The following is a 23952-nucleotide window of genomic DNA, read 5'->3' as shown; positions in this document are numbered from 1 at the left end:
TTTCCGTTACTGTTTACCAGCGGACAACTGACAACCATTGCTCTTGGATATTTAACAAAAAATGACGTCCACGGATTACGCGGAACATCAGACTATCTTAAAGTTTTGTGTTAATCTTGGGAAGACGCCAACACAGACGCAGGAAATGTTGGAGACTGCAAAAGTGAGACCTCCTGTTTGTCGATCACTCGTTTTCAAGTGGCATAAGCGTTTTCGAGACGGCCGAGAGGACATTGAAGACGACAAGGGTCGTGGGAGAAAATCAACGTTGACTGTGGCGTCAATTAAGGAAGTCAAGGACGTCATAGATCGGGACAGGCGTTACACTAAGGTCAATGCTGAGTACTATTCAAGGGTAAGCAATAATTTTGTGTTTAAAAAAAAAATGATTTTTAAAAATTAAGGTAATCACAATTTATTATTTTAAACGCAATTTATCCGCTTCAGCTTTTAAGAAAGTGAACTCAAACTGCTATAGTAAGCAGTGCGCATGATAGGTTATTTCCCTTGTTAACGCACATTGTCTTTGGGTACAAAATAAACTCCACAATAGTAATAATAATAATAAAAAGAATAATAATAATAATAAAATAATGATAAATAATAATAATAATAATAATACGGCGTCAGCATTATCACCGTCGTCTTTAACACTATTATCGTAACAAGTTAATAGTATGTTTTATTATTATTATACAGGGCAGTGTACGACTAGTGGATATATCGACACCATAGGTGTATTGAGTTAGGCGGCGACTATGTTGAGAAAAACTGACATTCGATGCCACGCATTTATTAACAACTAGCGACGCCACCGGAATGACGTCGGAATGGACTGCCCCGCACCCGCTACCCCTTGTCTCATTACCCTGCCCACAGACACTGATCCAGTTGCCGGACAACTTTGAAATTGTTTGTACTAATGCAATAAAGTTGCATTTTGTTCATGTTAATTTTGTTTGTTTTTATTTTCTGTAGTTTTTGTGTTAGAGCAAAAGTCCACGTAATTCTGGGACACCCCTCGTACACTGTGTCACACTTTATACCGACACATACACAGTGTCACACTTTATACCGACACATACACAGTGTCACACTTTATACCGACACATACACTGTGTCAACACATCCACTGTGTCATACTTTACCCGACGAAAACAATTTAGAAGTTTAAACGCCAAAGATATAAATTTATAATATTAACGCTGATTTAATACATGGTAATAGTTATGACGGTAGGCAAGATTGTTAACCAGACGGCCGCCTCCCAATCGACATAACTTTTTTTGTCTGCCACAGTAAATTTTGTCAAGATTTATCCTCCAAATAAATTACCGATGAACACTTAATTTAAATTTTCAACAATTGCATCTTTCAAATAGTCTTAATAAAACTCCATTACAGTATTTAAATAAATACCATCAGGCCGAAAGGAAGAGGTGTTGTCAATCTCAGTAGTAATAATTGCCCCTTTCCCAGATTGCTTTACAATTCTTCAACCTAATCTATTAAGACGATTTCTCTTTAAGTTTAAAGGGTTGATTTCCTTTTTAGGCCAAGTGCGTGGGAGAATATCCATTCACACAAGAAGCTGTCTGCGAAAGCATTACGCAAATAGTCAATTTTCCATTTTATAAGATTTTTTATGTCAGGTGTTTTAAGAGATTTCAAGACATTTCCCCCAAGTTTAAATTATTACCATTTTAGGTGGCTAAGAAAAAAGAACCTGCACTTCAATGTGATGTCTCAATCCTGACCAACCAAGGCCTCTTTTTCCCCACCATGCAACTGACACACAATCGATCTTTAAATTGCTCTTTCTAGTTTCTGGTGCATGTACCCTGGCCCAATAAGGTAAGAAATCACCTAACACCCAGACATCTCCGTCAGACTGTAAGGACGTGTCTTCTTTAAGGGAGTCACGGTCCTCCTCTGCCTGCCTTTTCTGACCCCTTGTCTGCACATTAGACTGGTTTGAAGCATTAACTGGTCTTCCTCTACCACATGCCGTTACAAACGACAAGTTTTCTGATGTCAAATCCGAAGAGTTAATTTGAATTGTACTCGGACAGTGAGTTGTAAATTGAGAGACCAATGCACAAGTTTCACGTGCTTATATACTTGTTGACAGTGGTATTGGTTCCGTGTACCATCTTACACATATGTACACAAGAAATCGAATCAGTGATAATAAAAATTTCACTCAAGCGAGATTGAAACAATTTCTTGAAAAAGTAAAGGAAATTATTTTAAGGGAAAAATACTTTATACTAATGGATAATTTGTTTATTAGTATTGCTTTAAAGTTAGTAAGAAGTGAACTGAATAACGTGTATTATATTGTTTATGAAAGCAGGCAATATTTTACATAATATAGACAAACCCTGTCAACCACCTTTCAATGAAGAATGACAAAAATAAATCAGATAGTTCTCAATAATTATTATATGACCAATATGAATATCTTCATAACAATATTTTGATTTTGATAAGCATTATATTAATATTTAAAAGTCAACTTTAAATATGTCATTCATAAATGAAAAAGAATGAAAATAATCAATTATTACACTTGTTTAAAAGTGTTTTACTAATATAACTGAAATAAGATTTTATTTAACACTAAAAACCAATTTTTAGCTCACCTGAGCTAGCTCAGGATGAGCTTTTAGGATCGTTTTTCCTCGTGTTAAAATTCTTTTGTAGGGTTTTGTCCACTCTATAAAATTCATGTGTAGGGTTTTGTCCATTTTATAAAATTCATGTGTAGGGTTTTGTCCACTCTGTAAAATACATGTTTGCAGGGTTTTGTCCACTCAATAAAATTCACATGCGGGGTTTTGTCCACTCTTCAAAATTAATGTCTGGGTTTTTGTCTGCTCTATAAAATTCATGTGTGGGGTTTTGTCCACTATAAAATTCATGTGTGCGGTTTTGTCCGCTACAAAATTTTGGGAAGAGTAGATAACTAATTTGTAAAATCAGTTAAAATATTTACATTTACTACTGTCCATTTAGCACATTACTTTATTTTAGTTAAATAACCTGGTTATGTTCAATTACCTGGTAATGTTCGATTAACCTGGTAATTATAATAAGTTCAATAAAATATTTTACAAGAATAAAAAACTATTGATTGATGAATAAAATGTTATTAAATTAAAACATTCCTTAAAAAATACTACACAATTTTATTATTATCAATAGAATTTATGGTACTTTAACAAAATCTGAAATATTACTACTTTTTTATGAATCTTTGAAAGTCATGAAGATATTTGTTGAAATTAAAAGTAAGTGCTTTAGAAGTGGCGGCATGACCGAGTGGTTAATGTGTTGCTATCCGAGTCATACCCTGTCAGGGGCAAGACGTTGTTTCTTTGAGCAAGAAACTTTACACTCATTGCTTAGTACCGGTTGGTTCCAGGAACGGATTTGAAAATGTGTCTATAAGCTATAAGCTTCCTACACAATCGAAAAAAATAATTTCTGTATGAATGAAAAGTAACTACTATACAAACTGAAACATTGTCCAGTGCATAAATGGTCTAGTACACTAGAAGTGAACTTCAAAGTGCACTTGATGTGCAATTACTTTTATTCTGTTGTCTGTACTATTACAATTGAAATGTAAGGAAATACTGTTGTTCCTGCTAGTGCACATTATTAACTGTTCAGTACTTAAGATTGAATGTTTTTCATTCTTAGTTTAGGTAAATTGTTAAGCATGTTAATGAAACTATTTAATCACATCGCTATAGTTTTATGTGAAGAGAATTAAAAAAACTTTGACTATGCTTTCATCTTTAAGATTGAATATGTCGAAATATGTTACTCAATTGTGAATATATATTTAGGTCATCCTTAACTAAGTGCAATAATTCTCACAATCTGTCATCTGTCTTTGTAGTTTATGTTTTCATTTACAGTTTGCTTTTCACAGCATATTACCATGATACTACTTAGACAATGATGATCAAAGTTGATGGCTATACTACTTGCATAAAATCTTATAGATATTTCATTAATACCATTCTATGCAGTTCTTTGGTTGCCATGGCAACATAATCAAAGCTTCAATTGGAACTGTAAAAGGTTTTGAGCTTAGACAAAATTCTAAGCCTAATGGATCATATCAAGAATGTTCAAAATATTTTTATTTCTCAAGGGCCAACAATTTTATCATTCGAATGATTGCATGCTTTTACAAGGAATAAAAAAAATATTTTTAAATACTTTCAGGAATGCGTGACAATCCCATGTACGTATCTGCAGGGCCACGCGATCAATCAGCAGGTGGAAGTGGGCAAAGTGGTGCTGAGGTTGAATATTCAACTGTTAACAAGCAAAAGACTCCTGTTATAGTCAATCAAAATGATGTTTATGCAGAAGTGGACAAATCAAAGAAATTGAAGGCCAACAATGGTATGTAGAGAACCTTGAAAGTGTTGAACTAGTCATTACACTATAGTCAAGCACTTTTTGTTCTAAACATTTGACTTTATATTATTGTGGATTTTCTTAATGAACTAAATTAACAACAACATTAAGGATATAGAGTAGTAAGACCCATCCCTTGTGCACAATGGTAACAAATGTTATGAAAAAACATAATTGATAGTGTCTCTTATCAAAGTAAATGCTTCTGTTCATGAGTAATCTATGCGCAAATTTCATTAAAAACTAGACGTTCTTCATTGTCTGCACTATAAATAGAACAAGTAAAATAATTGTGGTAATGTCCTAACTAAACAAATGCTCAGCATACCGAGGCCATCTATTTAGACTTTTTGCAGATAAAAAGTATTTGTAAAATTTAAAGATTAAACTGACTACAAAAACACAGGTTAAAGATGAACATTTCAGTAAGAAATGTATAATTTATAATCTAAACTGGACTATACCTGTTAATCAGTCAAAATTTGGCTATTTTATCTGATAACTTTGGTTTACATCCCTTTTCTCTGCTTGGATAGGGTCAGTGACCATGCAGGAAGTTAAATGAACAGTCAAATTTTAGATTAGGGATAATAAAGTTAAAGTAGAGCACTTTTTGTCCGTTATTTTTATTAAATCACCTGAGCACAACCTGCTCATGGTGAGCTATTGTGATCCCCCACCGTCAGTCATGCGTCATCAACAATTTCTTTAAACAGCATCTCCTCTGAAACCAAAGACTGCAAAGTAGCCAAACTTTACAGGAATGATCCTTTGGTGGTTCCCTACCAAACTTGTTCAAATGGTTCCGGTCTGTTGTAGAAAAGGAGTTTCAAAAATGAAAACTTAAAAAATTTACTTGCCTGAAAGTCCCAGAGCTTTTATACTTGGTTTATGATATCATCTTTAGGCTCATCAAATTTTGCCCCTAGTATCAAAATAGAACTGGGGGTCATAGTTTTTTCTTATAATTATGTAAATATAGTAAAAACTTAAGACAATTATTCTCCTCTTAATTGACAAAGGCTAGAGGTAAGATATTTGGCATGAAGAATTGTGTAGTGAAACTCTACCAAGATTATCAAAGTATAGCCCTGGGGTCAAAATTTGCCAGCTCAGGGGTTATGGGTTTTCCTTCTATGTATATAGTAAACACTTAAAAAACTATTTGTCTGAAGGTACACTGCTTAGAGCTTAGATATTTCGTATATAATATCATCTATAGGTCCCCTATCATAGTTGTTCAAAGTTTGCCCCTATTGTTTAAAGTGGCCCTTACACAAGTACATGATGTCTTCAGGTGAGAGCTTTGGGGCCAATGGCCCCCTTGTTTAGTAAGATATTCTTTAAATCATTATATTTGCACCAAGCATTGATCTGACAACTTTAAATTCCTGCAGTAAGAAGAAGAAAACGCCAGTCATTCACCTTCCCCAGTTTAAAGCATTTGGGGTTCTTCTCAATGGAAGGGCAGTTTCAATCTGAACATTTGATTTTACTTTACTTTTTGCAACTTCAGATATTTTTAACCTTTTAAGATATTTTCAAGAACTTTCACTTAGGTCTTAGACATCATAATTGTTGTACTCTTTGTAAGGCCCATAACTCCAGCATTGAATTGCACCCTATCCAATCCCTTTGTAAATTTTAATCATTCCTGATGAAAAGTTGAGCATTTGCATGTAAGATATTTTTAAAAACTGTTTATGCCACCGCAGCATCTGCGATGCGGTGGCATATAGCGATTCACCTGTGTGTGTATGCGTGTGTGTGTCAGTGGGTTAGTGTGTGTGTGTTTGTGTGTGTGTTATATAGATTATATAGTGAAATTATAAAATCTTCTTGTGAAAAACCACTAGTCCAATTTCAACCAAACTTGGCAGGCTTGTTCCTTGGGTGAAGGACTTCTAAAGTTGTTCAAAGAATTTCATTCCATGCAGAAATCTGGTTGCCATGGCAACCAAAAGGAATTATAAGAATAAATTTCAAAAATCTTCTTGTAAAGACCTAAAAGGCCTAGAGCTTAGATATTTTGCATAGGGCATTGTCTCGTAGACCTCTAACAAGATTGTTCAAATTATAGCCCTGGGGTCAAAATTGGCCCCGCTCCGGGGTCATTGATTTTCACTATATGTGCATATAGTAAAAACTTAAAACACCTTCTTGTAAAGACCCAAAAGGCATAGAGCTTAGATATTTTGCATAAGGCATTGTCTGGTAGACCTCTACCCAGATTGTTCAAATTATAGCCCTGGGGTCAAAATCGGCCCCGCCCCGGGGGTCATTGGTTTTCCTTATATGTATATAATAAAAACTTATAGTAAAAACTTAAAACAAATTTTTCTAGCAATTGACAAATGCTAGAGGTTAGATATTAGATATTTTGCATGAAACGTTGTGTAGTAGACCTCTAGCAAGATTGTTCAAATTATAGCCCTGGGGTCAAATTGCCCCCGCCCTGGGGGTCATTGATTTCAATATATACATATAGTAAAAAATCAAAAAATCTTTTTGTCTGAATGACAAGGCTTAGAGCTTTAATATTTGTTAAATAATATCATCTAACGGTAATCTACCAAAGTTGTTCAAATTTTGCTTCTTGTGTCAAAATTAGCCCCGCCCCCGGGGGGCATAGGTTTTCCTTATATGTATATGGTGAAAACTTAAAAAATCATCTTCTCTAAATTTACAAAGGCTAGAAATAAGATATTTTGCATGAAACATTGTGTAGTGAACCTCTAGCAAGATTGTTCAAATTATAGCCCTGGGGTCAAAATTGGTTCTGTCCCGGGGGTCATTGATTTTCAATATGTACATATAGTGAAAAAATAAAAATATTTTTGTGTGAAGGTACAAGGCATGGAGCTTTGATGTTTGATATATAATATCATTTATAGGTCCTCTACCAAAGTTGTTTAAATTTTTCCCCTGGTGTCAAAATTGGCCCTGCCCGGGGGCAATGGTGCTCATTATGTACACATAGTAAAACAGAAAATAAAACAAATGTTTTCTGAATGGGAGAAAGCTATAGCTTAGATATTTGACTTGAAATGTTGTTTGGTGGACCTGTATCAAGATTGTTTTGAATTAAACTCTTGGGTCAAAATTATGCCTTGCACGAGTGGACATAGACCTACGTTCTTGTCCTTTGATGTACAGCAATGACATGTTGACCATGTGCACAGTTTTAGTTGTAAAATTGAACTTTGATATCAGGCCCGGCTTTCACTAACGTTCTCAACGTAAAAATCTCAGCTCAAATCTGAGATTTTTCTCAAATCAGAAATCGAGATTGAGATTTCTCTCAGTTTGGCTTTCACTAAAAACTATTGAGAAAAATCTCAACTTAAGATTTGAGATTTTTCTCAGATATATTGAGACAAGGTTTGGCTGTCTCAGATTATGTCTCAGTGAAGCTTAATTATTATTCTCAGGGGTATTTTTACTTTTTGCATGGTTATGTTGATAAATAAATATAATTTGACCTTTTTGGCAATTAAATTCCTATTATTTTCATATATTTAGTAATATATTGACTGATTATTGTGGGTGACATCATGCGCTCTAATTCATGACGTCATGAAATTATGACGTCACAATTATCATACTGAAAATGATTTTGTTTTCTTTTGATGTACATTCATTCTTGATAAATCATTTTCATAAGTATTCAAATATTCACACATTTGCAATTCCTTTTTGTTGTTTTTGTTATTGTTTGTTTCTTGTTGTTGTTGTTGCTGTTCTTTTTAAATAAAACAAGAAAATATAGATCTTCTTAATGTAATAAATATACAAAACATTTCCCTGTTGCGTCATCTTACATCAAAACAGCAACTATATTAATATATACTACGTAACAAAAAGGAACACTCTATGTTTTAGTCATAGAAGCCCATCAACAATGTACACTAAGATAGCCGCTTATGTCTTGAGAAAAAAAAAACAGTCTCAGTTGAGAAAATTCTCAAATGTTGAGAAAAAGTTTAGTGAAAGCCAACTTGAGATTTTTCTCAGGTGAGTTAGAATCTCAGTCAATACTGAGACAATCTTAAGTTGAGATATATCTCAGTTTGAGAACGTTAGTGAAAGCCGGGCCAGGTGACCTAGATTTTAATGATGTGACCTACTTTCTTTTCCATGAACAGCTATGAAATTTGAACCATGCGATGGCATAGCATTTTTCTCAAATGCAATCTTGTTTAAATTTCTGATTAATGGTTTGAACTAATGAGGGTATAGATGAAATAACACATGTCTTTGGGATCATAACTGATGGTAACTGTCAAAGCATCATAAATCTGGCATAGATTTTAACTGAAATGTAATAACTTTAGGAATTCCATGTTAATGTTTTGTATGTTGGATGAATATCCACAACTATTGATGATCCATCATAATTTTGGTTCACTTACCAATCAAACATGGCTTTTGAATTAATTATTACCCCTTGTGAACTTTGCAAATTCCTTATTGAAGATTGTAATGAAAAATCACTGTGAAAAACTACTGAAGATATTCATGTTAATCTTCACATAATTATTGTAAAACACTGTTTAAGACCTATAACTGCAGCAAAGAAATTAAAGAATTTTACACTCATCACAGGGATTATAATTAATAATAATAGTATATTTTGAAGACTCATAACTCTAGCATCTATTTTGCATGAATTATAGCCCTTGTTAGCTTGAAATGGTTTGATTGACATACAGTATCAGTCTCCACCACAACATTATGCTTTTACATGGTAGGTCATTGTCAAAGACTGGATATAGACTAAATAAGAATGAATCATTTATGCACTTAAAATTTTAAACTCTGTCATAGATTGTGATTTGTTTGATCCTGGCCTTAAGTTAAAATTAGACTTGCCAGGGGTCACTTGAATTCACTTCTCTAAGGGAAGCATATGACTTTAAGCTAAGATTATTTGGCATTGTCTATTAACTTTCATACATGTATATTTGTTTTGTTTGGTTTACTTAAGGTCTCTTAAAATGCAATTTATTTGTAAGAGTTGCATAAAAAATATATGTTCTTGAATACTTTCAGGGAAGAAAGACAAAAAAGAAAAGAAAGGCTTAGTGAAAAATAAAAAAGGGAAGAAAACAGCTCAAGAAGGTATAAATATAACATGCTGATAAGAATTATGTCTCCCATAATTTTTGGGAGACATATTGTTTTTGCCTTTTGCCATCTGTCTGTCCTGTTGTCAGTCCAGTTGTCCGTCCATCCGCATTTAGCTTGTCCGCCCTTTACAGGTCAAACTAGATGTGAGATTTCAACCAAACTTTACAGGAGTGATCAGTACCATCCATAGTTGTGCATATAGCACATTCCGCTTCACTGCACAAAATGGCTGCGAGAGCTTAAAATAGAAAAATCTTGTCCGGCCTTCACAGGTCAAGCTACTGGTGAAATTTCAACCAAACTTTACAGCAGTGATCAGTTATATCCCTAGTTGTGCACATCACTGGCATGTTTTGCTTGGCTGCACAAAATGGCTGCTAGAGCTAAAAATAGAAAAATCTTGTCCGGCCTTCACTGGTAGGATTTCAACCAAATTTTACAGGAGTGATCAGTACTATCCATAGTTGTGCACATCACCGCCACATTCCGCTTCACTGCACAAAATGGCCGCCAAAGCTTAAAATAGAAAAATCTTATCTGGCTTTCACAGGTCTAACTACTGGTGGGATTTCAACCAAACTTTACAGGAGTGATCAGTACCATTCCTAGTTGTGCACATCACTGGCACATTCAGCTTCGCTGCACAAAATGGCCGTTAGAACTTTAAATAGAAAAATTTTGTCCAGCTTTCATAGGTCAAGCTACTGGTGGGATTTCAATGAAACTTCTCATGATTGACCATACATAGTTTTGGGAGAGATATGTTTTTGTGATAAAAAACCTTTCTAGTTGTTATCTAAAGTTACACTGACACTGTAAAGGTCTGCTTTACTGCTGGAGACAGATCTAAGGTGCCCCTTTGTTCATTATTTCAGGCACAATCTGACACCTGAAGAGAACAAATAAAATTCCATAAGCTACATGTACCTGGATATCTTCCTTTCATTAGAGTCCAAAGCCCCTGACCGGATTTTAACCCTTAGCAGGGAGGGGCAAGTGCTTTGAAGTCTACCGCCTTAACCACTCTACCACAGAGGCCCTTGCTTATAAGATAATGTCAAGGTTCATAAGGTCACATTTCTCAGGACTTTCAGTAGTCTTTTTGTGATAAATTCTTGTACGTAATTCATTAGAAACAATTGGCTAAACAAGATCTTCTGGATAAATGAAATCCTCCAAAATGTTCAAGATTGACAGTCAGACTTAATAAAGTCATATATGATATATTTTTACAAAAATAATGCTTTAGTGACCATAAATATCAGTCTTATTTTTAAATTTATACTGTATAATACTGTAGATTCTGGTTGATATTCATATACACTTATCATTTTCCCTTAAATATTATAGTAAAAATTAAAACAATCATCTCCAAAACTACAAGAAACAGGGCTGGGAATCAAAACTGTAAACAAACGCCGCCATCTTGGAACGAAAAATGTATGTTTTTGTTTATAACTCTTTTTGTTGGTAATGACTGAAAACAAAATATATGTATTAACACACTCCACTATTTTTCCGCTTCGTTTGGTATATGTTGTTGGCACAACTATTTTGTATAACAAAAGTTATAGCGAACTTGCAACTTGAAGTGGAGCAGAATTTCTATGAAATTGTATGGATACGACGCAGTTCATATTGCTTTATCTATCGATTTTTCCTTCAAATTTATTATAGACGCGTTTCAGAGTTCACTATAATTTTAAAAATATGATTTGCATCATTTAATTACTAAAATTTCATTAAATAGAAATGTTTATTTTCCAAGAAAATAATAATCTGTACGAAATGATATGATGCACTTGAAAATAAAATATGATGCGATGCATATTGGTTCAGCTATTAAATTATGCGTTAAGTATCCTAGTAATGTCCAAAAACTTTTTTTTGTTTGCGAGTTTTAGCTCGACTTTTTTTTTTTTTTGAAAAAAAAAGTAGAGGTATTGTTATAGTCGGGTCGGCGTTGCCGTTGCCGTTCCCGTCCGCAAACTTGTACCTGGATCATAACTTTTTTATTTCTTGGTGTATCGTCTTCATACTTGGCCACAACAACCCTTGGGACAAGACCTTTCAGTAGACCACACTAACCATGACCTTTATCCATAAATGACCTTGACCTTCAAGGTTAAAAGTCCAATTTTTGCTTGTTAATGCTGTTATTAGCTGTAACTTTGTTATTTTTGAATGGATTGTCTTCAAACTTGAACATAATAATCTTCAAGATTATCCCTTAAAAATAACCAGCCAGACCTTGACCTTCCCTCATAAATGACCTTGACTTTGAAGGTCAAATTATTGAAATTTTCATGTTTTTGGCTATTATTGGCTGTAACTTTGTTATTTTTGAATGGATTGTCTTGAAACTTGAACATAATAATCTTCAAAGATAACTGTTAAAAATATACCGAAAGACCTTGACCTTCACTCATTAATGACATTGTCTTTGAAGGTCAAATTATTGAAATTTTCATTGTTTTGACGGTAACTGACTGTAACTTTGCTATTATTGAAGAGATCAACTTCATATTATAACAACATTCTTAAGGACCAGACCTTGTTGTTTATCAAACCCAAATTTGCTTGGGCTCTTTAATGACCTTGACCTTGAAGGTTATATTACTGAATTTTCTCAGATTTGTGCAATAAATGACCATAATTATATATTTATTGGTGTGTGTGTGTGTGTATAAATATATATATATATATATATACATATCTATCATCATCATCATCATTAACAACAACAACAACAACGTGTTTGTCCTTATAGAATTGCGTGTTTCTATTTTTAGAATTGCGTGTTACTATTTTTAGAATTGCGTGTTACTATTTATAGAATCAGGTGTTTCTATTTTTAGAAATTGCGTGTTTCTATTTTTAGAAATTGCGTGTTTCTATTTTTAGAATTGCGTGTTTCTATTTTTAGAATTGCGTGTTCCTATTTTTAGAATTGCGTGTTACTATTTATAGAACTAGGTGCTTCTATTTTTAGAAATTGCGTGTTTCTATTTTTAGAAATTGCGTGTTACTATTTATAGAAATTGCTTGTTTCTATTTTAAGAATTGCGTGTTTCTATTTTTAGAATTGCGTGTTACTATTTTTTGAATTGCGGGTTACAATTTATAGAAATTGCGTGTTACTATTTTTAGAATTGCGTGTTACTATTTTTAGAATTGCGTGTTTCTATTTTTAGAATTGCGTGTTTCTAATTTTAGAATTTTGTGTTTTTATTTATAGAATTGCGTGTAACTATTTTTAGAATTGTGTGTTAATATTTATAGAAATTGCTTGTTTCTATTTAAAGAATTGCGTGTTTCTATTTTTAGAATTGCGTGTTACTATTTATAGAATTGCGTGTTTCTATTTTTAGAATTGCGTGTTACTATTTTTAGAATTGCGGGATACTATTTATAGAAATTGCGTGTAACTATTTTTAGAATTGCGTGTTACTATTTTTAGAATTGCGTGTTTCTATTTTTAGAATTGCGTGTTTCTAATTTTAGAATTTTGTGTTTCTATTTTTAGAATTGCGTGTTACTATTTTTAGAATTGTGTGTTAATATTTATAGAAATTGCGTGTTACTATTTTAAGAATTGCCTGTTAATATTTTTAGAATTGCCTGTTTCTATTTTGAGAAATTGCGTGTTTCTATTTTTAGAAATTGCGTGTTTCTATTTTTAGAAATTGCGTGTTACTATTTATAGAAATTGCTTGTTTCTATTTAAAGAATTGCGTGTTTCTATTTTTAGAATTGCGTGTTACTATTTATAGAATTGCGTGTTTCTATTTTTAGAATTGCGTGTTACTATTTCTAGAATTGCGGGTTACTATTTATAGAAACTGCGTGTTACTATTTTTAGAATTGCCTGTTACTATTTTTAGAATTGCGTGTTTCTATTTTTGGAATTGCGTGTTACTATTTTTAGAATTGCGTGTTACTATTTTTAGAACTGCGTGTTACTATTTATAGAATTGCGTGTTACTATTTATAGAATTGCGTGTTTCAATTTATAGAATTGCATGTTACTATTTATAGAATTGCGTGTTACTATTTATAGAATTACTTGTTACTATTTATAGAATTGCGTGTTTCTATTTATAGAATAGCGTGTTTCTATTTAGAGAATTGCGTCTTTCTATTTATTGAATTGCATGTTTCTATTTATAGAATTGCGTGTTTCTATTTACAGAATTGCGTGTTTCTATTCATATATATATATACAAAATAGATAAACAAAACTAATGTGACAAGACAGACCAACGAAATTTATAAAAAAAGGAAACGTTAAGAAATGTTCAAACCTTTCTATGTTTGCATTTAGAAAAAGTAAAAAGTCGATCGTTGCCCCCGCCCGGCGGTGGCTCTTGTTTTTATTATTATGAACGCGCACAAGTGACCTTGTTTACGTCTAATGTCGAGAGCAGATGTCACTTATTGGTCCCACGAAAATTAAAATTTTAAATGTTAAATAAAAATTTCATCAAAGCTTTATTTTTCAGTTGTATTTTTAGCACCTGTTTCACTACAAGTTCTGAAAAGGTGTATCAAATACATTGAAACACGTGATCGCACACCCATATGCTTATAAACTTGTTCCTGTGAGTTCGAAACTAATAGGGGTGGTTACTTTTTTAGCTCACCTGTCACAAAGTGACAGGGTGAGCTTTTGTGATCGCTTTTCGTCCGGCGTCCGTCCGTCCGTCGTCCGTAAAACTTTTGCTTTAAATGACATCTCCTCATAAACCACTAAGCCAATTTCATCCAAACTTCACAGGAATGTTCCTTTGGTGGTCACCTTTAAAAATTGTTCAAAGAATTTAATTCCATGCAGAAAAAAACTTTAAATATCTTATTCTAAAAAACCCGAAGAGCTAGAGCTTAGATATTTGGCATGAAACATCTTCTAGTGAGAGTCTACCAAGTTTGTTAAAATAAAAGCCCTGGGGTCAAAATTGGCCCCGCCCCAGGGGGTCATTGATTTTCCCTATATGCATATAGTAAAAACTTAAAAAATCTTCTTTTAAAGAACCCAAAGAGCTAGAGCTAAGATATTTGGGATGAAACATCTTCTAGTGAGTGTCTACCAAGTTTGTTCAAATAAAAGCCCTGGGGTCAAAATTGGCCCCGCCCAAAGGGGTCATTGATTTTCCCTATATTCATAAAGTAAAAACTTAAAAAATCTTCTTTTAAAGAACCGAAAGAGCTAGAGCTAAGATATTTAGCATGAAACATGTTCTAATGTATGTCTACCAAGTTTGTTCAAATATGAGCCCTGGGGTCAAAATTGGCCCCGCCCCGGGGGTCATTGATTTTCCTTATATGTGTATAGCAAAAACTTAAAGAAAACTTTCTTGAAAAAATAACCAAATAGCTACAGTTTAGATACTAAGCATGAAACATCTTCTAGTGATTGTCTACCAAGTTTGTTCAAATAAAAGCCCTGGGGTCAAAATTGGTCCCGCCCCGGGGGTCATTCATTTTCCTTATATGTGTATAACAAAAACTTAAAAAATCTTCTTTGAAAAAACTCAAATAGCTAGAGTTTAGATATTAAGCACAAAGCATTTTCTAGTGAATGTCTACCAAGTTTGTTCAAATAAAGGCCCTGAGGTCAAAATTAGCCTCGTCCCGGGGACATTAATTATCCTTATGTGAATAGCAAAAACTTAAAAATCTTCTTTGAAAAAACCCAAATAGCTAGAGTTTAGATATTAAGCATGAAACATTTTCTAGTAAGTGTCTACAAAGATTGTTCAAATAAAAGCCCTGGGGTCAAAACTGGCCCTGCCCTAGGTGTGTCATTGTTTTAATCTATATGTGTAAAGAAAAAACTTGAAATATTTTCTTTTAAAAAATTCAACGAGCTAGACCTTAGATGTTTAGCATGAAACATCTTCTAATGGGTGTCTACCAAGTTTGTTCAAATAAAAGCCCTGGAGTTTAAACTGGCCCCGCTCCAGGGGCCTATATACAGGTGAGCGACTTCAGGGCCATCATGGCCCTCTTGTTCATAATAATGCGCAAATTGCATGGCTTCCTTTGTTACTTAAAATTATCAACATTTGCGACAATGCCGTTATTACTTATGTCTTTTACGTGCCGATTTTATTGAATTAGTTTTCTTAATTATCGATGAGAGCAGATAAGCTTTATTATTTGAAACTTAAATTGGTATTTGAAATAAAGTATTATTCCTCTTTTAATACATGATTGGGAAAACTGGTCATGTATTCTGAACATTAAATTTTTAAAATTATATTATAAATGGTTAAGCTGCAAGTAAGGTATGTGTTTCGTTCAGTCATTTTTAGCTCGACTTTTTTTTTGAAAATAAAAGAAGAGGTATTGTTATAGTCGCGGCGGCGTTGCCGTTGCCGTAGCCGTTGCCGAAGCCGTTGCCGTCCGCAAACTTGTTCCTGGATCATAACTTTTTTATTTCTTGGTGTATTGTCTTCATACTTGGCGACAACAACCCTTGGGACAAGACCGTTTAGTAGACCACACTTACCTTGACCTTCATCAATAAATGACCTTTACCTTCAAGGTTAAAAGTCCAAATTTTGCTTGTTTATGCTGTTATTGGCTGTAACTTTGTTATTTTTGAATGGATTGTCTTCAAACTTGAACATAATAATCTTCAAGGATATCCCTTAAAAATAACATGACAGACCTTGACCTTCACTCATCAATGACCTTGACTTTAAAGGTCAAATTATTGAAATTTTCATGTTTTTGGCTATTATTGGCTGTAACTTTGTTATTTTTGAATGGATTGTCTTTAGTCTTGAACATAATAATCTTCAAGGATAACCCTTAAAAATAACCCGACAGACCGTGACCTTCACTCATAAATGACCTTGACTTTGAAGGTCAAATTATTGAAATTTTCATGTTCTTTGCTATAATTGGCTGTAATTGTTATTTTTGAATGGATTGTCTTCAAACTTAAACATAATAATCTTCAAGGATAACCTTTAAAAATAACCAGAGAGACCTTGACCTTCACTCATTAATGACCTTGTCTTTGAAGGTCAAATTATTGAAATTTTCATGTTTTTGGCTATTATTGGCCACGTGACCACGTGACTCTACCACATGACTTCCATGTGAAACCACCACGTGACTCCACTACGTGACTCCACCACGTGACTACCACATGACTTCCACGTGACACCACCATGTGACTCCACCACATGACTTCCACGTGACACCATCACGTGACTCCACCACATGACTCCACCACGTGACTCCACCACGTGACACCACCAAGTGACACCACCACGTGACTACCACATGAATTCCACGTGACTCCATCACGTGACACCACCACGTGACTTCGAATTGGGTGTCTCTATTCATATATATATATATATATATATATATATATATATATATATATATATATATATATATATATATATATATATATATAGATTAGTAAATTTAAAATTTATATATATAAAATATATAGACAAAACTAATGTGACAAAACAGAATTATTAATTTTATAAAAAAGGAAACATTAATATTTTGTTCAAACATTTCTTTGTTTGCTTTTAGAGAAAGTAAAAAGTCGAGCGTTGCCCCCGCCCGGCGGTGGCTCTTGTTAATTTATGTTCAGCGCCCTGTTTTTGTCGTATTTCATTTCTTAATCGACGATGAGAACAGGTCTACGGAAAGTATTTTCTGAAAATTAATTAGATATTCGCACTACATGTATACTATCATTTTTCATCATTAAAAATCTTTAAATTTTCAAAATCGAGTTACAAATGATAAAACTACAAATTATTTTGTGAAATAGGTGTCCCTTTTGTAAAGGTTTTTTACGCTTTGCACCCATAAATTTGATACAGATATATGTGCGACATGATGCTTCAATAGTATTGAAGAAGTTTTTCCTAAAAAAGTATTAAAGCAGGGATGAGAAAATTTAGGTCAGATTATCGCTAAAGTGTAGAGTGAAAGTTTGAAAAAAAACACCAAAAATTACTTAGAACATGCAGAACCACAAGTTACTAAAAGCATAGCTATAGCCAAAATGAATTTTGTTATTCAAGATCAAAGACTTCTATATTTTTGCAAAAAATAGGGATGATATTGAACATACAGGAAAATATAAGAAATTATTTCAGATTTTATGTAAATAAAGTATCATGTTCATGTAGCTTCCGCAATGAAAACTTTTAAATTAAATGATATATTGGACATAACGCAATGCATTCTAAATAATCAAAAGCATCAAAACATTGCTTTAAACCGCGAATGATCTGAGTTTCTTTTATTTGACGTAAGTGATTATTCGGTAAAATAGTTATATATTACAAAAATTATCTCTGTTGAAAAGACTGCCAAAAATACAACTGCGTAGTATCATATTTTATTTTCAACTGCATCGTATCATTTCATACAAATTATTATTTTTCTTGGAAATAAACATCTCTTTTTAATGAAATTTTAATAAATGATGCATAATTATATTTTCAAGTTTATGGTAAACTTTAAAATGAGTATATAATTGAATTGAAGGAAAAAACGATGGATAATGCAATGTGAACTGTGTCATATCCACAAAATTCCATAACAATTCTGGCCTGCTTCGAGTTGCAAGTTCGCAATAACTTTTGTTTAAAAAAATAGTTGTACAAGCAACATATAAAGAAAGAAGCAGAAAAAAGTTAAGCGTGTTAATACATATATTTGGTTTTCAGTCATTACCAACAAAAAGACTTATTAGCAAAGACATACATTATTCGTTCCAAGATGGCGACGTTTGTTTACATTTTGTAGGATAAGACGCAATTTTGATTCCCAGCACTGAGAGATGAATCTTAGAAATTTGGCATGGAATTGTCTAGTGGACTTCTACAATGATTGTTCAAATTAGAGCCCTGGGCTCTGAACTGGTCCCACATCGGGCATCATGTGTTTTATCTATATACATTTAGTAAAATTAATTAAGAAAAACTACTCCTCCTAAACTACATGGGTAGAGCTTATATAATTTGCATTAAACATTGTTACGTGAACCTCTACCAACATTGTTCAAAAGATATGGGGTCAAAATTTGATTCACCTGGGTTTTCCTTGTATATAGTAAAAACTTGAAAATATCTTTGATTCAGCAAATGCAGGAGCTTAGATATATTATATGAAATATTGTCTATCAGACAGCTACCAAGTGTTTCAAATAAGGCCTTGGGGTTTGTATTATCGCAAAGTTCAATTGTATAGAAACAAAATTGTGATCTTCTGTTCCTGGGATGGCATGGCACTTTTTCACAAATGCAATCTTGTTTAACCTTAAATATAAGTTACCAGAATTTTAACTACACCATTATCTTTTAAATAGGTGATTTATATGAGAATGCTACAGAGCTCATGGATGCAAAAAAAGGCAGAAATGATGAAATCATTTATGAAAATCCAGAACCAGCGAAACAAACGGCAAAGAAGGTATTTTGAGATTTTGTTTTAAATGATATTGGAGTGAAAACATTTTTACTTTAGCTCATTTATAAGTAGAGAGTGAGCATCTGTATGCTGCAAGGCATTAAGATTTCTGTTAATGTTTTAAATTTTCAGTTTACCTTAGCATTTGTTATAATAATAATAATAATTACCACATTTCTATAGCGCCCTTCTGAATAAATAAATGTTCAAAGGCGCTCTACAATGGAATTATATACATTTACAATAACTTTAAAAACAAAAAAGTAATAAAAAAAATAACACACATTTATGTATACATTTACAAAATATAGAATATAGCATGATTAATCTAAAAGTCTAAAACTCAGTCGATCAAATAAAAAAATGTACATGAAGAATAATCTAAGACTTGAAAATAAAATACAAAGAAACGTTAAAACTATCAAAATTTAAAAACAAATACAAATCAAGATAAGACAACTGAAATCTAAATCCATTTTGATAAAAACAGTAATTTATAATGGAAATGTGATTCAAAAATAGACTATTATATTTCAAATGTGTACCCAGATATCTCATAACAAAAGACAGCACGCCAATTCACAGTGATGACAAATACAGCACAGTTAGTTACTATAAATTTTCTGGAAAAAATGTGTTTTTAAAGATTTCTTAAAAACATCTACTGTTTTTGAGTCTCTGATACTGTCTGGGAGAGCATTCCACAGTTTAGGTGCCACCGAAGAGAAACTGCGTTCACCATATCTTACAGTCCTACTTTTGGCAACAACAAGTTGCTTTGAAGAGTTCTTTGATCTTAAGTTTCTTGTTGGTTGATATAGCGCCAGTAAATGTTTAAGGTAAATTGGTGACTGGTCATGTAGGGCTTTATAAGTTTGCATAAGGATTTTAAAATCTACTCGATAAACCACAGGAATCCAGTTTAGTTTCTTCAATACTGGAGTGATATGTTCAAATCTGGATGTTCCTGTGATGATGCGGGCAGCAGATGTTGTAGTTTATTCATTGTCGTTTTAGGTACACCATATAAAAGTGCATTACAATAATCCATGCGTGAGGTGACTAAAGAATTCACTAAAGATTTTGTTGCATCAGTATTTAGGTATTTCCTTATATGACCAATCTGGCGTAGTTGTCCATAACAAGATCTACAAACTGAGTAAATGTGCTTTTCCAGGGTCATGTTGTTGTCCAATACAGCACCAAGATTTCTTACACTATTTGATGGTTTTATGTTTTCATCTCCGATAGTCACAGTTATTGTCTCAACATGCTGTTGGTTTCTCTGAGATGTAAATATAATTACTTCTGTCTTGTCAGCATTGATTTTTAACATATTATTGTTCATCCATGTTACTATTTCCGCAAGACAGCTTTGAACTCGACCTAAAGAGTCATTCTTAGAGACTGGACATGTTGGTTTAAAGGAGAGGTACAGTTGTCCATCGTCTGCATAATAATGGTATTCCAATCCATGTTTCTTACATATTGCACCAACAGGTTTAGTGTACATAGTAAAAAATTTTGGTCCCAGAACGGATCCTTGAGGCACACTGTAGCTCAATTTGACAGGGTTTGACAGTTCACCATTTATTGTGACAGTCTGGTGTCGATCACTTAGATATGAACGTATCCATTCTAACGGTTTTCCAGAAATGCCAAAGTTGGTGTTAAGGCGCTGTAGAAGTGTAATGTGGTCGATTGTATCGAATGCAGCTGATAAGTCCAGCATAACTAACATGGTAACATCGTTGTTGTCTAGTGAATTCAATATATCATTTTGAACTTTTATTAGTGCTGTTTCAGTTGAATGGAATTTTCTATATGCAGATTGATGGGGATAGTGAAGCTCGTTTGTTGTTAAATATCCTTCCAGACGAGAGTCAACTATTTTCTCAATAATTTTAATTTTTATGGCAGGATGTCTGTCAAATGCTGGTCAACAATTCCTTCAAACAACATATACTAAACAATATGGTACATATGTAGCTTTTGACCAACCAGTAATGATCTTTGGGGGGGGTCCTCTGCTCAAGTTTTGTAAATGGTTCTAGTCTTATGCATTAGTAAATCACAGGAGCCGAAATAGATTTTTGATTGAAATCTCTAAAATATTCTCCTCAGTTAAACTATGCTAAGGGCTTAATGTATTTAGCATGTAATAAACTTTGTTGTCCTCTACAAAAGTTACATGAAACATGCCCATTTGATCAATTTGCAATGCTCTCTGGTCACTAAGATTAAATAGATGTCTATTGAAAGTAACGTGTAAGTCTTCTTGCATAAAACTCACAATACCAATAGTTTAAGTAATGAAAGTACTACTTAGTACACATTGGCAAAATTTATACAAATTATGCTTTTTGGGCCAAAATAGTATGCCCATTTGTCGATTGCTTTATACAACTTTTACCCATTTATTACAAAAATAACAGATTATCTATTTGGCAAATTGCGTTTCCTTAAGGAGCTCTATAAAAGGTTGAAATTATGATGTATTCTGCTAGGGTTAAGTGCCTAATTTGTCTCAATTCACTTCTTGATTGAACACTATATGTAGTAATTGATCTCAGGTGTGCAATCTAGGGCGGAAAGCCCAAAGCATGAAAAATTGTTTCATAGTTAACCTCTATAAAGATTGTACAAATTATTGTTTTAGGGTTAAAAAGTATACAATTAAAAATCTCTTAAACATCATGGGTCTACAGTTCTGAAATTTGTTTTAAGGTTAGTCATGACTAGAAGATGACCCCTATTGATTTTAGGTCAGTCTGTCATAAGTCAATACACAGATATGTAAGTCAGTACACAGATATATAAACAACGGATAGGAAACTCCAAAAATAGACGAGAGTCCGATTCAGAACCACAATTCTTTGCGCGCTTCGGTGATGATCGGATTTTCCCGCTAGTCTCTGATTTTCACGCTATCGTTTAGCTGCGGCAATATCCGTGAATTATTGCTGACATTGCCGACATGCATTTTCATCAGAGAAATATTTGTGTGGAAAAGTGTGTTTTGTACGTTTTAAAATAAATAAATATTGCTTCTTATATAAGTAAAAAATGTTAGTCTTTTTTGTTGATGTACCTCAAGGATTTCAATATGGCTGTATTTGGCTACTTTTACCCAGGATGCATCAATTCTCGCAAAATCTCGCGACATATGATAATTTGCGGGAACACAATTCCGCCGATACTGAGTTTAACTGTGTGACGTCAAAGTCTCTTCTCCATCTTATATTTAACTCCATGGTCAATATCACATTACCAATATCTCCCAACTCGAAACTATAGTCTAAAGAGAGCATTGTAACTTTCTGTCCTCAGGTGAGAGCCTTGTGACAACCTTGTTTTGACAATTTCTTGGCTCTTGATATTTGATTTAAAAGGCGAATGGTAACCTAGTGGTAAACATTCCTGCTCCATCAGACTGTTAATTCCTCAAAGTGGTTCAAATAAGCCTTAAATTTTAGTACTAATTAGGCAGAAATAATTATGTTTGAATGATGATAAACCAGGGCTTTCCTATTTAAAAGTTTTACTATTTTCAGAATGTGAACAAAGATGGGCTTATTTATGCTGACCTTACATTCAATGATCAACCTAAAGGCCAGAAGAAGCTTGTTATCCATGGACTGGACGACATGACAGAGTATGTGCAGGTGGACTTCACAAAGAAAGCTGAACCATTACCAGATAGTGATGACGAGAATAACACACCAAAATAATTAACTACAACTAACTATACATACATTCCAATGACTTCCATATGATAGTATTTTTGTTACATATATACATGTTTATCAGATTTTTTTTTAATATATAAAGTATTTTTGATAATTTTATATTTTTTCTATATTTATATTATACAAATGCCTAACATGTTGTTGTTCTTGTTGTTTTGTGAATATGCAATTATCCTCAAATTATGTAAATTTATTTGTTCAAAGTAAATCTGTTACGTAATATTTTTTCTTTTTATGCAAATGAAAGCAATATGACCATCTATTTTAAATATTTTCCATTTGAAGTCTAGACATTGGTAGATTATATATATATTATATATAAAATGTTGACTAAGAACTTTCAGAATACTTAAAAGTTGTTTTTTTAAGGCTTCCTATGGATATACAATTGCTTGTTTATTTCAATATGAACAAATTAATTTTCAGACTAAATGCTGTTATCCAGTAAATATTTCTTATTTGTAAGTGAGGAGGTATGTGAGAGTCCAAAGGACATTGCTAGCTTTTGTTATTTTAATCAGATTTTATACAAATTTCATTCATCATAAAAATCTTTTGCTAGACCATTGTTTTTATAGCTTAATTATCATCAAATATCATTTAAAAACTTATTGACAATTTATTAGTGTGAGCTGTATATGAATAAACAAAGTTATGATATGATTTAAGTATTTCGACTGAATTGCTAACCTTGATTTAGTCCTCTTTAATTAAGCAGTCCATTAAATTATCTTTGATAAAATTCAAACACTTATTTGGTAAGTGTTCATTAGTAAGTACATCATTAAATTGGTCATATTATTATGTTACAGATGAACACTTATGGACACAAAATGTAATGATTGAAAAAAATGTGTTAAAGGTAATTTTATTAGAAACCTGTTTGCCATTTTTTTTCTTAGCAACTATAATTTAACAGATTTTGGTACACTTCACAGAATTGATTTGATCCTTATATGATACTTAGATGACACATTTGCATAAATAGTTTCAATGCTCAAGTAGGTCATGTAGTATACTTGTAAACAAATTAACATATAAAATGTAGATTCACTAACACATAATTTCAGCCCCCTCATAAATATGTATATCTTTAATGAAGTGTATGCTTGTTAAATAGAGGTAAATAACACCTACACAAACAACCAAATGAACCTGCAAGAAATGTGTATGTATT

At 32.9% G+C, this 23952-nt stretch overlaps 1 protein-coding gene across 1 annotated transcript; it reads left to right on the top strand.

The window, feature by feature from the left end:
• Window positions 1-4242: 4242 nt before the first annotated feature.
• LOC132740134 (uncharacterized) lies at window positions 4243-23397 on the top strand (the record flags this gene model as incomplete). The annotated part of the gene is given in 4 exon segments (XM_060727984.1): window positions 4243-4425; window positions 9493-9561; window positions 18926-19029; window positions 22581-23397. Coding segments are annotated over 4 exon segments (533 nt in total), but the record flags the coding sequence as incomplete, so codon positions are not given.
• Window positions 23398-23952: the final 555 nt, after the last annotated feature.

Source organism: Ruditapes philippinarum, unplaced genomic scaffold, assembly GCF_026571515.1.
Source record: "Ruditapes philippinarum isolate M1 unplaced genomic scaffold, ASM2657151v2 ctg10400_1_1_1_1, whole genome shotgun sequence".
Taxonomy (NCBI): Eukaryota; Metazoa; Mollusca; class Bivalvia; order Venerida; family Veneridae; genus Ruditapes; species Ruditapes philippinarum.
This window is presented reverse-complemented; position numbering and strand designations above follow the sequence as displayed.